Raw genomic sequence first — 14,912 nt, 5'->3', positions numbered from 1 at the left:
ACCCTCCACAGCCTCCAACAACCTACCACCGCAAATCAAATCCTTTCATTCCTCGGTCTAATAGGCTTCTTTAGACACTGGGTTCCAAATTTTGCTCTCTTAGTCAAGCCCCTCAGTGAGATCTTCTGAGCATGGCTTTTAAGGTCTATAATGGCCAAGGAAGTAACAGAAAAGGCAAATAAGGCCCAAAAAGAAGTAAAAAAATACCAGCTTTTGACATACGCTTTAAAGGCTCCAGCGCCCTAAAGGGCTTCATAGGATTCCATCAGGGCCCTGCTTCAAAAGTGGAAAGAAAGGTCATTTGAACTGAGGCCCGCCAGGCTTGCCAGCCCCACCAGTTGACACATATGTGCTGTGGAAGAGGGACACGAGAAGGTAAGCTGCCCCCTCGCTCCATGGATGGAGAGTTCAGTCTCTTCTAGCCCTGCTACTGCTACCTGTGACCTGACCTTGCCCAGAGTGCTGGGAATTGCCACTGGAGGCCCAAGGACATCGTTCACGAGCTAAAGTATTCCAAGCAGCTCATAAACTAATCTCATTTCTTGTAAACACAAGGGCCATCTAATATGCCTTGTCTGAATATTTGAGTTTTATTTATCCCTCAAAGATCTCTACTGTGGAATATTTAAGAAAAGATCTCTACTGTGGGTATTGACAATCTGATTTTGTTGCTTTATTTAATGTATAGTGTCCCTTTATTTCTCTTGTCTCAATGCCCCATGCCTATTGTAGGATGGCACCTGCTGCTAATTCCAGCTAGAAGCAGTGGTCACTAGGACTTAAACTCTAACTGCAAAGTGTAGAAATGTAACTACCCTTTCCCTAAGTACTTGCAGGATTTACAGGTTACTCAGCAAACTGTTCAAAGACTGTCCAAGAGGCACTTCCACCATTACATCACCCAACGACTGACTTTCATGTGGACAGGTACACACACCGTGATCCTGACAACTCCCACTGCTGCTGCTAAAGTAGAAAAACGGCATGCCTTACTTCAACCACAAAAAGGAAGCTGGTTGGTCTACGTTGGCGAATATATGAAAAACTAAGGACTCTTTTAATCAGACTTTGGGAAAAGGGAAACTAGGGGCAGCTCCTTCCTCCACCCTGACCATCTGGAGCTCAGAAACAGAGAAACAAAACCGACTGCTGTCCCTGGCCGGTTGGCTCAGTGGTAGAGCGTCGGCCTGGCATGCAGAAGTCCCGGGTTCGATTCCCGGCCAGGGCATACAGGAGAAGCACCCATCTGCTTCTCCACCCCTCCACCTCTCCTTCCTTTCTATCTCTCTCTTCCCCTCCTGCAGCCGAGGCTCCATTGGAGCAAAGATGGCCTGAGCACTGGGGATGGCTCTGTGGCCTCTGCCTCAGGCGCTAGAGTGGCTCTGGTTGCAACATAGCGATGCCCAGGATGGGCAGAGCATCGCCCCCTGGTAGGCGTGCCAGGTGGATCCCGGTCGGGCGCATGCGGGAGTCTGTCTGACTGTCTCTCCCCGTTTCCAGCTTCAGAAAAAAAAAAAATGCAAAAAAACCCCCCCCGACTCCTTGTCCTTCTATTCTCTATTCACTTCTCAGCCTGCCTCACTCAATCAGGGACTTTCTATTCATGTGGGACAAACACTTATATGTGTCTCTCTACTAATTAGATAAAAACCTGTACCCTAATCTCACCCCAAATATCAACCTAATCCCACCCCATGAGCCTCTTCCAGTTCCTAGTACACTACCCATCAATTTAAGGACCAAACAAGCTATACAGGTAATTCCTCTTCTTGTTACTTTAAAAATTTCTATAAAAATATGTATAGGGGCAGGGGTACTGGCCACTTCTGTGTCTTATTCCTACTCTCTCTCTCTCTCTCTTTCTCTCTCTGAAGCCCAGCAAATTCGTAAACATGGAATCAGTGGTTTCACACAAACTGGGTGTCTTGAGTATTGCCTTTCATTGGTCCACTCACTCTCCTACTTATTTTTCTAACTTTTGGACTCTGCCTCTTATGTTTGTTCACTAGTTTCTTACAGAACTGCATGCAGACCTTTGCCAATCAGAAAATTGGAAAAACCCCTTGTTCTTGATGCTAGCACCAATTATAGGACCAATCCTAATTCTGTGCCTAATATTAATATTTACCCTTTCTTTTTCAAGTTCCTGCAGGCTCGAATGAGGGAAATCTCCAGGATTACCTACAATCAAATGCTTTTACAACTCCTACTCCAACTACCCCAAGGGGGGGTTCACATAGGAGGCCCCCAATGGGGATAACAGCAGGAAATAGCTCCAAAAGACAGCTGGTCCGAGACAAACCTTCTTCCTGAACCCCACACCCTTTCCTTCTACCCACCTCTTTTCCTTTTTATCATACCACAGAGTTGAGAAATGATAGACACATGAATTTACCAGAACTTCCAACTGCCCACCTGGCTGCCTGACCTCACCCTTACTTACTGGACAATCGCCTCTGAGGCAGAGGAATTCCAAGAAGCTGGTCAGCTGCCCCAACGAGGAGCATTCCGAACATACCAGGACTTTTGATTCAACACCCACTTGCTCGAGACTCTCCCTTACCCTATAAACTTCATTCCCTAGTTTGTACTGGTGTCCTTCTCCCCGGAGGAGTGCCCGGCAGGGTTCCTTTCTTCCTTTCAATAAAGCCTGTTACTCTGGTCTTTTCGGACTCCCATAGATTCCAACAGCAGTTTTGAAAACTTGCAAGATACTGCAAAGGCAAGAGGAGAGTAAGGTCAAGGTTCTTATTCTCACCACTCCTGCCACCTCACCGTGGGTGCCTGCTTCTGTCTATGAAGGCTACAGCTCCTGCCAGGCAGCCCTCTCCCCTCGTGCCTTCAGACCCAAGTTTCTTCACTAAACCTTTTTCTTTTTTAACCTTGCCCATACCTCTGCCAAGTCCCTTTATGAAACACTCCTTCCTCATTTACCCAGTTTGACAGTACCACTTTTTCCCTGCTAGTAATCTGATACATCTCAACACTGACACTGTCTATGACCAGATTTGTGAGTAGGAATAATACTCACTGAGCACCTACTATAAGTGTATCAGGGCAGTATTTTTACATATGTTAGCCCATGTGGTCGTCACAAACCTTTTACAGATAAGGAAACTGGATTCACAGGCTTAATCCTGTAGCTTGCTCAGGATCACCACACTATTAAGATGCAGCATCAAACTGGAATCCAGGTGAGTCTCACACCATCAACATCTACCTGCTCTGGAAGCCGCCCTTGGCACCCTTAGCTCAAGAAAAAGGCTTGGTAAAAGATTGAGGGGTAAGGCCAGGATTAGGACTGTTTCTCCACTTGTTCCCTGAATTACTAGTTATACAGATTCTCAACTGTGCAAGAGGTCGACACCCCTAACCACCTTCACCCCTGGTTCAAAGGTCAACTGTATGCATTTGAGGTGCTTTTTAAAACTCCACATTCTTGGAACTGTCAATATCTTTCCCAATCCTGTAGCTCTCAACGGTCTTTGTACCTCTATTTCGACACTCACCTCATTGGACTGACTGCAGGATTAGTAATTAATTTTTAGCAGACACTTTCTTCCATTCAGACGCTAATGGACTAACTCGAATTCTAGAATGCCTCACACAGCAGTTTACTGTCAACATTTCTGCCCAGTGGCAGCAGGGAGTGCAAAGGTTCCAATAGCAACTGATCCTCTTGGGAGGTGAACGGACGTCAGGCCCCGCCTCCTACCCTGCAGAGCCCAGCCGCTCATTTTCTCCGAGATCGAGATGGCTGCGACCTTCATGCTGGAGCCCGCAGGCCACTGCTGCTGGGACGAGCCCGTGCGCATCGTCGTACGCGGTCTGGCCCCGGAGCAGCCGGTCACGCTGCGCTCGTCCCTGCGCGACGAAAAGGGCGCGCTCTTTCGTGCCCACGCGCGCTACCGCGCCGACGCCGGTGGCGAACTGGACCTGGAGCGCGCGCCCGCGCTGGGCGGCAGCTACGTGGGGATTGAGCCCATGGGGTTCCTCTGGGCCCTGGAGCCCGAGAAGCCCTTAGTGCGGCTGCTGAAGCGGGATGTGCAGACGCCCTTCGTCGTGGAGCTGCAGGTGTTCGACGGCCACGAGGGCGAGGGCGGGCGGCTGCTGTGCCAGGCGGTGCACGAGCGTCACTTCCTTGCCCCCGGGGTGCGGCGGGAGCCGGTGCGCACAGGGCGGGTGCGAGCCACGCTCTTCCTGCCACCAGGTGAGCGAGTTGCTTCTGCAGCTATTCTGGACATTAGAGTGGAGTCTGAGACCCAGCGCAAACTCTTGCCTGGGCTGGGAACTACTAAGTTATGTGGAACTTCCCTAAACCGACCCCGGCGCTCCAGAGTCTACCGTGGATTCTGAGTGGAAATTTCCCTTCAAGTTTCATGGCACTTCCTGGAGTCTCTGTCGCTCCCTTAGCTGTATGATAAAAAGTGCATATAACATATATTTATTGAGATACTGTGCCAGCCACCGCGATATTAAGCAATGAGTTCTGCAGGTGCCTGAGAGTGATTTTTGCCTCCTTTTACATCAAACTTCCAAGAGGCTAAAACCCACAGATAGAGGCAGTTCCCCATAATCCAAAACAAACAAACAAAATAAACAAAACTCTGATGGACCTCCTCCACTATTTTATAAACAGTGTGCCAGGGGTTTTCAACCTGGGGTGATTTCCCTCGGCTCCATCTGGCAATATCTGGAAACATTTTTGGCTGTCACAATGGAGGGGATGGTATTATTGTCATATAGTGGGTAGGGGCCAGTGATGCTGCTAAACTTCCACAATGCACAGGACAGCCCCTCAACAAAAATCTTGCTGAAAATGTCTCTAGTGCTAAGGTTGAGAAACCCTAGTCTAAGTTAAACAAGGTGCTTGGAAGGTAACAAGGGCCTGGAAACAAGACTCCTGACCCACCCCTTCCAGTCAAATTCCTGACTGAAACCCTTACTGTAGAGAAATGCTGGATGGTCTCTCAGCCTTTTGGCTAAGGTCAAGTGAGAAGTGCTAGAGTTGCCACAGCTTACAGAACCCCTAAGTGGAATTCTGTGATTATTCTCCAAAACAAGAGGCCCTGTTTTATTCTCACAGCTCTAACAATTTACAGCCTTAGTGACTATCCATTCAACTCCCGGGGCTGGAACTGGGTCTTACACATCAGTAAATATTCCTAGAGGTTTGCACAGGGATATAATAGAAGCTCAATAAACCATATGGACTAATTTAATAAGAATCTCCTAAACACTTCCATTAATTAAAAAAAAATCACCATCCAATCATGGTATCTGATATTCCAGTAAAGTCAATCTTAAGTGTTAACTATTTCAGTGTCTTCTAGGTGGCACACTTAAAACTTTTCTTATTTTTTTTCTCAAAAGTTTTGTAAATACTGTGGAAGGGTTCGATCATTTAATAAATATGTGTTAAGGACTGTGGTACATATTGAGATGCAGTGGCTAGCGAAGTCAGACATGGCCTTTCTGCACTTACAGCCTAATAGACATCACAGGCACAGAGGCGGATTAAGGTTGGTTGAGGCCCCGGGCGCAGAAGAAAATATTGGGCCCCTTACATTAGAAAAAAGTGTAAAGTTGGTGTTTTGCGGGGACCTTCAGAAGTTGGGGCCATTAAATCTGCCTCAGCACAGGCATCTACTTACACCTATAATTAGTGTGGTGAGTGCCAAGGCAGGAAGTGCAGGACCAGAGTACTCTTGGGAACATATGAATGACTATCTAATTGAACTTAGCTTTGGGAGGGGAGGGTGTGAAAGGTACTAGGGAAGTGTTCCAGCATGGAAAATCTAAACTCAGATGTGAGGAGTGACCAGTCAACTACATCAAAAAGGTATAGACGGAAGCAGAATAGTGTATATCATTTTCAGGGGCCCAAGAGAACATGGCACATTTAGGGATGGCATTCTTTAAGAGCAGAGGGTGTAAAGTGTTGGGGAGTATGTTCTAATAATCCCCTATATAGAGAGAGTGCTTTATAGCTTTCAAAGCATTCTCAAAGATTTATTTTTAGAGAGAGAGAGGGAGGCAGTAAGATAAGTATCAACTTGTAGTTGCATCACTTTAATTGTTCATTGATTGCTTCTCATACATACCTTGAGGGTGGGGGGAGAAGGGGTGTCTACCAGCGACCTTGGGCTCAAGCCAGTGACCTTGGGCTCAAGCCAGTTACTACCTTTGGGCTCAAGCCAGCAACATGGGGTCATGTCTATGATTATACACTCAAGTCAGCTACCCCACACTCAAGCTGGATGAGCCTGTACTCAATTAGACGACCTCGGGGTTTTGAACCTGAGACCTCAGTGTCTTAGGTCGATGCTCTATCCATTGTGCAATCAAAGTCAGGTGGATTTTTTTAAAATATTTTTTTATTTATTGATTTGAGAGAGAGAAACATTGATTTTCTGTTGCACTTACTTATGTATTTCTTGGTTGTTCCTTATGTGCCCTGACCAGGGATCAAACCTGTAACTTTAGCATGTTAGGATGATGCTCTAACCAAGCAACTCAGCCGGGGTTTGCTCAAAATATTTTTAAAAAAGGAAAACAAGAAAGACAATTTGGTAGAAAATGTGCATCTCATTATATGTGATTTCTAATGTCATTTACAGTTTTCCCTTGAACAATATGGACTTGAACTGCACGAGTCCACTTATAAGTGGGGTTTTTCTCCAATAAATATGCAGTCAGCCTTCCATATCCCCAGGTTTCGCATCTGCGGGTTCATTTAACCATGGAACAAAAACAGTATTTTTGACCCTTGCCTGGAAATCCACAGATGTGCAGGCTGACTGTATGCATTGTTCTATGCCATTTTATATAAGTGACTTGAGCATCTGTGGATTTAGATAATTGGAGGGGTCCTAGAATCAATTCCCCACAGATAACTAGGGACAATTATAGCCAAAAAGTATACTGCGATTTTTATTTTTTTTTACTTCAGAGTCGTTGGCATCCCTAACTCACCTGTTTTTCAAGGGTCAGCTGTATTTATATTAATATTATAGTGGTTCTGTGAAAATATCTGGAAAATTCTGGAGAAAATAAGGCATTTGTTTCCTCTCCCTTTCCCCCACAGGTTATTTTAAAAAATAAAAGTTAAAATAAACAGGGTTCTTCCAGTAGCCCCCACACCCTCAACTTCCTTGCTTCAAAAACCTGTCTTTCGTGACAACCAAAATCTGAAACCCAAGAATGTCTCTTGGAGTCTAAAGCTCCTTATGATCTGTGGTCCTGTCCAGGTGCAGGGCCCTTCCCTGGGATCATCGATCTGTTTGGAAGTAGTGGTGGCCTTTGTGAATACAGGGCCAGCCTCCTGGCCGGACATGGTTTTGCTGTGCTTGCTCTGGCTTATTTCAGATTTGAAGACCTCCCTGAAGAGCTGACTGATATACACCTGGAGTACTTTGAAGAAGCCGTGGACTTGATGCTGCAGCATCCAAAGGTGGGTTCTGGTGCTCTCCTGAATGTAGAGGAGAGTCAGAGCAGACACAGGGCTGGGTCCAGAAGCCCTACCAGGACACTGGGAACAGCAGGTGTGCCATGAGACACAAAGGCTCCTTCAAAAGTGTTATTAAAGTGACTATTATTTCCATTTTACCCATCTCTCTCTAATTTCTTAAAAATTGACTGTTTTGTTCCCTTTTGTTCTTGACCATAATTAGAAGAGCTAGACTAAAAAGTTACTAACCTTGAGTTCTGATTTTACATCTACTACCAAGTGGCCTGTGATCCTGGATAAGGCAATCGCCCTCCCTGAGAGTCAGTTTTTTTCATTAGTAAGATTAATATGAGTGTGTAGATAAGAAATTTGAGTAGAAAGAGACATTTTTGAGACAATTGCTGACATTTGAATGGGGATTCTGTATTTTATGATATTAAGGAATCATTATTCAAGTGTGATAATGGTATTAGGGTTTTATAGAGAAAGTTCTTATCTGAGAGTAGAAAAAATTAAATACAGAAGCCCCCAGGTTATGAATGAAATAGGTTCTGTTGATTTGTTTTTAAGTTGAATTTGTATGTAAGTTGGAATAGGTACATTTGCCTATTAAATGCAACTTTGACATGAGCTTAACATGGTATTTATTTTTACCTTTCTGTGCATATAGATACTTAAACATTTTCAAACCTTCAGAAACCTCTCTCATTCATAACCTGGGGACTGCCTGTAAAACATTTTGGTAGGGATAATAAATGAGTACATACTCTGTACCACTGTCCAAACTTAGAGACCCAAACATTCTCATGTTAAGGAACTAGATGTTTTACAAGGTCTGTAGGCTGGCTTAACTGTTAATATTCCTGGACTAGTCTTTTAGTATAGCTGCTGAAACCTAGATGATCTTGAACTGTGATGATTGGTTTATTTAGGGGAGATAGGCCCCCAGGGAAAAGAAGAGCCCAGTATATATCAATACTAGCAGTGTTGCCCTCATACCCAGGCAAAAGGGGCTTCTTCCTTGGATCCTTTATTTTAGATGGCCACACTCTGGCCTTCTTTTGGCTGTATCTTTGCCCACAGGGTCAGGAGTTCAAGGGACCAAGAAAATGTGTCCACCTGGAACCCATGTGGCCCTACCTCACCATGCCTTTGGGATCTAGAGCCCCAGAATTCTCTGCTGTACAATACTGATCCTACGTCCAGGCCCTATGCCTCTTCTCAGGGTCCTTCAATGTTAATACACCTTGGCCTTAACATATTGACTGGGGTACCCACATGAATGTGAGAGGCCCCTCAAGGTGCATGACGGAGCCAGGGATGGAAGAGAAGGAGAAACTCAGGGATCAGAGATTGGGGCCAGGGCCTGGCTCTCCCCTATGCCATGTTCCAGTGCAGAGCTCCAAGGAGTTCCAAGATTTTATGTTTGAGTCTTATAAATTCTTGTGAAAGCATATTTGTCAAGGTAGAAGAAAGTAATATATTTAACAGTTTGTTCATTTGATTTATAACCTTTAAATATTTAGGTATAGGGTGTATGGGTCTGTGTATTCTTAACCCAGACCCCATAAATATTAGTGGAGGACCTGTGTACTAAGAAATCAATTGATTTTCCTATTATAAGACACAATTGAACTTTGTAGATTGTTGCATAAGGAAGGAAAGCAAATATACTTGAGAAAAATACCTAGAGAATATAAAATCACTGTTTATGTCCTCTATTTATGAGTTCTAGGCTTATTCTCCCTCTTTCTCATTATCAGGTGAAAGGCCCTGGTGTTGGGCTTCTTGGCTTCTCCAAAGGAGGTGACCTGTGTCTCTCAATGGCCTCTTTATTGAAGAGAATCTCAGCCACTGTACTTATCAATGCCTGTGTGGCCAACACGATAGCTCCTCTGCATTACAAGGATATGATTATTCCTGATCTTGGCAATGATCCAAGGAAACATACAACCTCTGAGTCGGGCCTTTTGGATGTCATGAATATTTGGAACAATCCACTGGAGGAACCCTACCGCCAAAGTATTATTCCATTAGAAAGGGCCCAGGGGCCCTTCCTGTTTATTGTTGGCCAGGATGATCGTAGCTGGAATAGTGAATTCTATGCTCATATAGCCTCTGAACGGTTACAGGCACATGGGAAAGACAGACCCCAGATAATCTCCTACCCAGGAACTGGTCATTGTATTGACCCACCTTATTTTCCTCCTTCCAGAGCCTCTGTGCATGCAGTAGTGGGTGTAGGAATATACTATGGAGGTGAGCCAAAGGCTCATTCAAGGGCACATGTAGATGCATGGCAGCAAATTCAAACTTTCTTCCATAAACATCTTAGTGATAAGAAATCTCTCAAGCCCAGCAAAATGTAACATTATAATCATTGATGGGATACTATTAATAAAACTTTTATGCCCTGTGGTGGTGCAGTGGATAAAGCATCGACCTGGAAAGCTGAGGTTGCCTGTTCGAAACCCTGGGCTTGCCTGGTCAAGGCGCATACTACAAGCAACCAATGAACAGCTAAGAGTGAAGCAGTAACTTCACTACCCTCCCCCAGCTCCTCTCGATGTAAAATCAATAAATAAAATATTTTTTAAAAATTCTATTTATACAACATGTATTGGGGTTACCAGAGCAACTAGGAACCTTTTTGTCACAAAGCAACCATCTTAGCGTCCTTGTCAGGTCCTACTGGAGTATCACCGCTTGTAACCCTCATTTCTTCACTGCTAGATCCACTGCTTTGTCCCTGAACTTTATCCAATGTGTATGCTTAACCCTGATCTTATCTGTAGGAGGACTCTTTATCTGAAGCTGGAGAAATGTAACAAGTCCTTGCCCAACTTTGAATTCCTGGCCTACTTTTGCCCTTGTGTTCACGTTCTAAGGACTGAGATTCTGTATTGTTAAGAGTCTTATATCCCCTTTGGACTCTAATTGACGATGTCTGAGCTTTGGGAACCGGCTCACTCAAGTCCCTTAAGGAATAGACTATTTCATTCTTGCCAGTACACATTCCTGATATATTTAGATACAGTAGTACCCCTTTATCAGCTGTTTCAGTTTCCTGTGGTCAATGGTGGTTAGAAAATACTAAATGTAAAATCTCAGAAGTGATCAACTCATGAGAGAGGGAGGGAAGCATTCGTTGGTTGCTTCCGATAAGTGCCCCATTTTGTGAAGTAGCTCTTACTAAGCTAACTGATGAGGACAATCAACTCATGTTTTAAAATGCATGCTATTCGGAGTACCTCACTTCATTTCCTCATGTAGTCATTGTGATGTCACAGGAAGAAGGGTGAGTTCAGTATAATAAAATATTTTCAGGGAGAGAAATATTTTCAGAGAGCAGCACATTCACATAACTTTTATTACAGTATATTGTTATAATTGTTCAATTTTATCTTTTGTTTGTTTGTTTTTTTAGTTTCTTTTTTAAAATTAATTTATTGTGTCCTCCATGTTCCCCAGTACATTCTCCCTGTCCCCCTCTCCATAACGATCTCCCCCCTTGCCTCTAGGTTTGCTTTTCTGCTCTCTTCCCATCCTGTCACCCTGTCATCCCCTTTCCCTCTGTCCGCTTTCCTTTTGGATCCTTTGATCCTGCCTCTGTCTCTATTCTGCTCCGCAGTTCATATTGTTCATCAGATTCCTCATATGAGTCAGGTCATATGATATTTTTCTTTCTCTGCCTGGCTTATTTTACTTAACATAATAGTTTCCAGTTCCATCCGTGTTGTTGCAAAAAATAGTATTTCCTTCTTTTTCATGGCTCCATAGTATTCCATTGTGTATATGTACCACTGCTTTTAAATCCACTTGTCCACTGATGGACACTTGGGCTGTTTCCAGATCTTGGCTATTGTAAACAATGCTGCCATAAATATGGGGGTGCATTTCTCCTTTTGAATCATTGATGTGGTGTTCTTGGGATATATTCCTAAAATTCTGATGGCTGAGTCAAAAGGCAGTTTGATTTTTAATTTTTTGAGGAATCTCCATACTCTTTTCCACAGTGACTGCACCAGTCTGCATTCCCACCAGCAGTGCAGGAGGGTTCCCTTTTCTCCACATCCTCACCAGCACTTAACTCTGCTATTTTGTTGATGAGCGCCATTCTGACTGGTGTGAGGTGATATCTCATTGTGGTTTTAATTTGCATTTCTCTAATGATTAGTGATGTTGAGCATTTTTTCATATACCTGTTGGCCATCTGTATGTCCTCTTTGGAGAAGTGTCTGTTCATTTCTTTTGCCCAGTTTTTGATTGGACTGTTTATCTTCCTGGTGTTGAGTTTTACAAGTTCTTTATAAATTTCGGTTATTAACCCCTTAGATGTATTGTCGAATATGTTCTCCCATTGTGTGGTTTACCTTTTTATTTTGTTCATATTGTCTTTAGCTGTGCAAAAGCTTTTTAGTTTGATATAGTCCCATTTGTTTATCCTGTCTTTTATTTCCCTTGCATGTGGAGATAAATCAGCAAATATATTGCAGTGAGTGATGTCAGAGAGCTTATTGCCTATGTTTTCCTCTAGGATGCTTATGGTTTCATGAGTTACATTTAAGTTCTTTATCCATTTTGAGTTTATTTTTGTGAATGGTGTGAGTTGGTGATTTGTTTCATTTTTTGGCAGGTAGCTGACCAATTTTCCCAACACCATTTGTTAAAAAGACTGTCTTTACTCCATTGTATGCTGTCACCTCCCTTGTCAAATATCAATTGTTCATAAAGGTGCGAGTTTATTTCTGGGTTCTCTGTTCTGTTCCATTGATTTATATGCCTGTTCTTATGCCAGGACCAAGCTGTTTTGAGTACAATGGCCTTGTAGTATAACTTGTGTCTGGAAGTGTGATACCACCCACTTTATTCTTCTTTTTCAAGATTGCTGAGGCTATTCGTGTTCTTTTTTGGTTCCATATAAATTTTTGGAATATTTGTTCTATATCTTTGAAGTATGTCCTTGGTATATTAATAGGAATTGCACTGAATTTATAAATTTGCTTTGGGTAATATGGACATTTTAATGATGTTTATTCTTCCTAGCCATGAACACGGTATATGCTTCCACTTTTTGTATCTTCCTTGATTTATTTTATCAATGTTTTGTAATTTTCTGAGTACAAGTCTTTAACCTCCTTGGTTAAATTTACTGCTAGGTATTTTATTATTTTTTGTTGTTGCAATAGTGAAGGGGATTGTTTTCTTAATTTCTCTTTCAGACAGATCAGTATTGGTGTATAAAAATGCCTCAGATTTCTGAGTATTAATTTTATATCCTGCCACCTTGCTGAATTCATTTATTAGGTCCAGTAGTTTTTTTACTTCGACTTTAGGGTTTTCTAGGTACAGTATCATATCATCAGCAAATAATGATAGTTTTACTTCTTTTCCAATTTGGATGCCTTTTATTTCTTCTTCTTGTCTGATTGCTGTGGCTAGGACTTCCAGAACTATATTGAATAAGAGTGATGAAAGGGGCACCCCTGCCTTGATCCTGATCTTAAGGGGATTGCTTTTAACTTTAGCCCATTGAGTATGATGTTGGCTGTGGGCCTGTCATAGATGGCCTTTATCATGTTGAGGTATGTTCTGTGTATTTTCACTTTGCTGAGAGTTTTGATCATAAATGAGTGCTGGATTTTATCGAATGCTTTTTCTGCATCTGTTGATATTATGTGGTTTTTGTCCTTCCTTTTGTTTATGTGATGAATCACATTGATTGATTTGCGAATATTGTACTAGCCTTGCCTCCTCAAAATAAATCTCACTTGATCATGGTGTATGATTTTTTTCATGTATTGCTGGATCCAGCTTGCTAATATTTTGAGGATTTTAGCATCTAAATTCATCAGGGATATTGGCCTGGTTTGAGTTCTTTTTGCCTGGTTTTAGAATCAAAATTATGCTCGCCTCATAAAAAGAGCTTGGAAGTTTTCCCTCCGCTTGAATTTTTTGAAATAGCTTGAGAAGGATAGGAGTTAGTTCTTCATTGAATGTTTGGTAGAATTTGCCTGTGAAGCAATCTGGCCCAGGGGTTATGTCTGTTGGGAGTTTTATGGTAACTGTTTCTATCTCATTTGTTGTAATAGGTCTATTTAGGTTTTCTGATTCTTCCAGATTGATCCTTGAAAGATTACATTTTTCAAGGAATTTGTCCATTTCACCTAGGTTGTCTAATTTTTTGGTATACAGTTCTTTATAGTACTTATTTACAATCCTTTGTATTTCTACTGTGTCCGTTGTTACTTCTCCACCCTCATTTCTAATTTTATTTGAGTCCATTCTCTCTTTTTTTTTTTTTGGTGAGTCTGGCTAAGGGTTCATCAATCTTGTTTACTTTTTCAAAGAGCCAGCTCTTCGTTTCATTGATCCTCTGTATTGTTTTATTAGTCTCTATGTCATTTATTTCTGCTCTGATCTTTATTATTTTCTTCCTTCTACTTCCTCTAGGCTTTACTTGCTCTTCTTTTTCTAGTTCTTTTAGTTGCAGGATTATGTTGTTTATTTGTGCTTTTTCTAGCTTCTTAAGGCATTCCTGTAATGCTATGAACTTCCCTCTCAGGACTGCTTTTGCTGTGTCCCACAGATTTTGAGTTGCTGTATGCTCATTTTCATTTGTTTCAAGGAAATTTTTTATTTCTTCCTTGATATCGTTGACCCATTCGTTGTTTAATAACATGCTGTTTAGTTTCCAAGTGTTTGAGTATTTTTCAGTTTTCCTATTGTAGCTGATTTCTAGTTTTATGCCATTGTGGTCAGAGAAGATGCTTGATATGGTTTCAATCTTCTTAAATTTGTTGAGACTCGTTTTATGCCTTAATATGTGGTCTATCCTAGAAAATGTACCATGAGCACTTGAAAAGAATGTATATTCTTCTGCTTTAGGGTGGAAGGTTCTGAAGATATCTATTAAATCCAGTTGATCTAGTGTATCCATTAATTCTGTTGTTTCTTTAACTTTTTTCTTGAGGATCTATCCATTGATGTTAGTGGGGTATTGAAATCCCCTACTATTATAGTATTGCTGTTGATCTCTCCCTTTATGTCCATCAAAATCTGCTTTATATATTTAGGTGCTCCTATATTAGGTGCATAGATATTTATAATGGTTATTTCTTCCTGTTGGATTGCTCCCTTTATCACTATGTATTGATCTTCTTTATCCCTTACTATAGTCTTTGTTTTAAAATCTATTTTGTCAGATATTGTATTGCTACCCCAACTTTTTTTCATGTTTGTTTGCATGAAATATTGTTTTCCATCCTTTTACTTTCAGTCTATGTGTATCTTTTGTTTTGAGGTGCGTCTCCTGTAGACAGCATATGTACAGGGTCCTGTTTTCTTATCCATTCAGCTACCCTATGTCTTTTAATTGGAGTATTTAATCCATTTACATGTAAGGTTATTGATATGTAGTTGTTTATTGCCATTTTATTCTTTAAAGTTATATTCCTCTTTT

General features: G+C 42.0%; 1 protein-coding gene across 2 annotated transcripts; it reads left to right on the top strand.

Moving 5' to 3' along the window:
* The first annotated feature begins 3,650 nt into the window (after positions 1-3,650).
* On the top strand, positions 3,651-10,002 carry LOC136377437 (acyl-coenzyme A thioesterase 6-like). Of its 2 annotated transcripts, none has more exons than XM_066344219.1 (3): positions 3,651-4,210; positions 7,251-7,453; positions 9,214-10,002. In XM_066344219.1, the coding sequence occupies exons 1-3, from the start codon at positions 3,754-3,756 to the stop codon at positions 9,817-9,819; spliced, it is 1,266 nt and encodes a 421-aa protein (XP_066200316.1). In that variant the 5' UTR covers positions 3,651-3,753; the 3' UTR covers positions 9,820-10,002. The 2 variants fall into 2 exon arrangements, with proteins under 2 accessions (XP_066200316.1, XP_066200318.1); XM_066344221.1 differs by having other exon boundaries at positions 4,077-4,210; positions 7,369-7,453.
* Positions 10,003-14,912: the final 4,910 nt, after the last annotated feature.

Source organism: Saccopteryx leptura, chromosome 6 (assembly GCF_036850995.1).
Source record: "Saccopteryx leptura isolate mSacLep1 chromosome 6, mSacLep1_pri_phased_curated, whole genome shotgun sequence".
Lineage (NCBI taxonomy): Eukaryota > Metazoa > Chordata > Mammalia > Chiroptera > Emballonuridae > Saccopteryx > Saccopteryx leptura.
This window is presented reverse-complemented; position numbering and strand designations above follow the sequence as displayed.

Excerpts from the sequence above, each read along its gene's own strand:
- LOC136377437 (XM_066344219.1), top strand. The coding sequence starts at position 3,754 with ATGGCTGCGACCTTCATGCTGGAGCCCGCAGGCCACTGCTGCTGGGAC. Across the intron at positions 4,211-7,250 it reads CACGCTCTTCCTGCCACCAG|GTGCAGGGCCCTTCCCTGGG; the intron begins GTGAGCGAGTTG and ends GGTCCTGTCCAG. Across the intron at positions 7,454-9,213 it reads TGATGCTGCAGCATCCAAAG|GTGAAAGGCCCTGGTGTTGG; the intron begins GTGGGTTCTGGT and ends TCTCATTATCAG.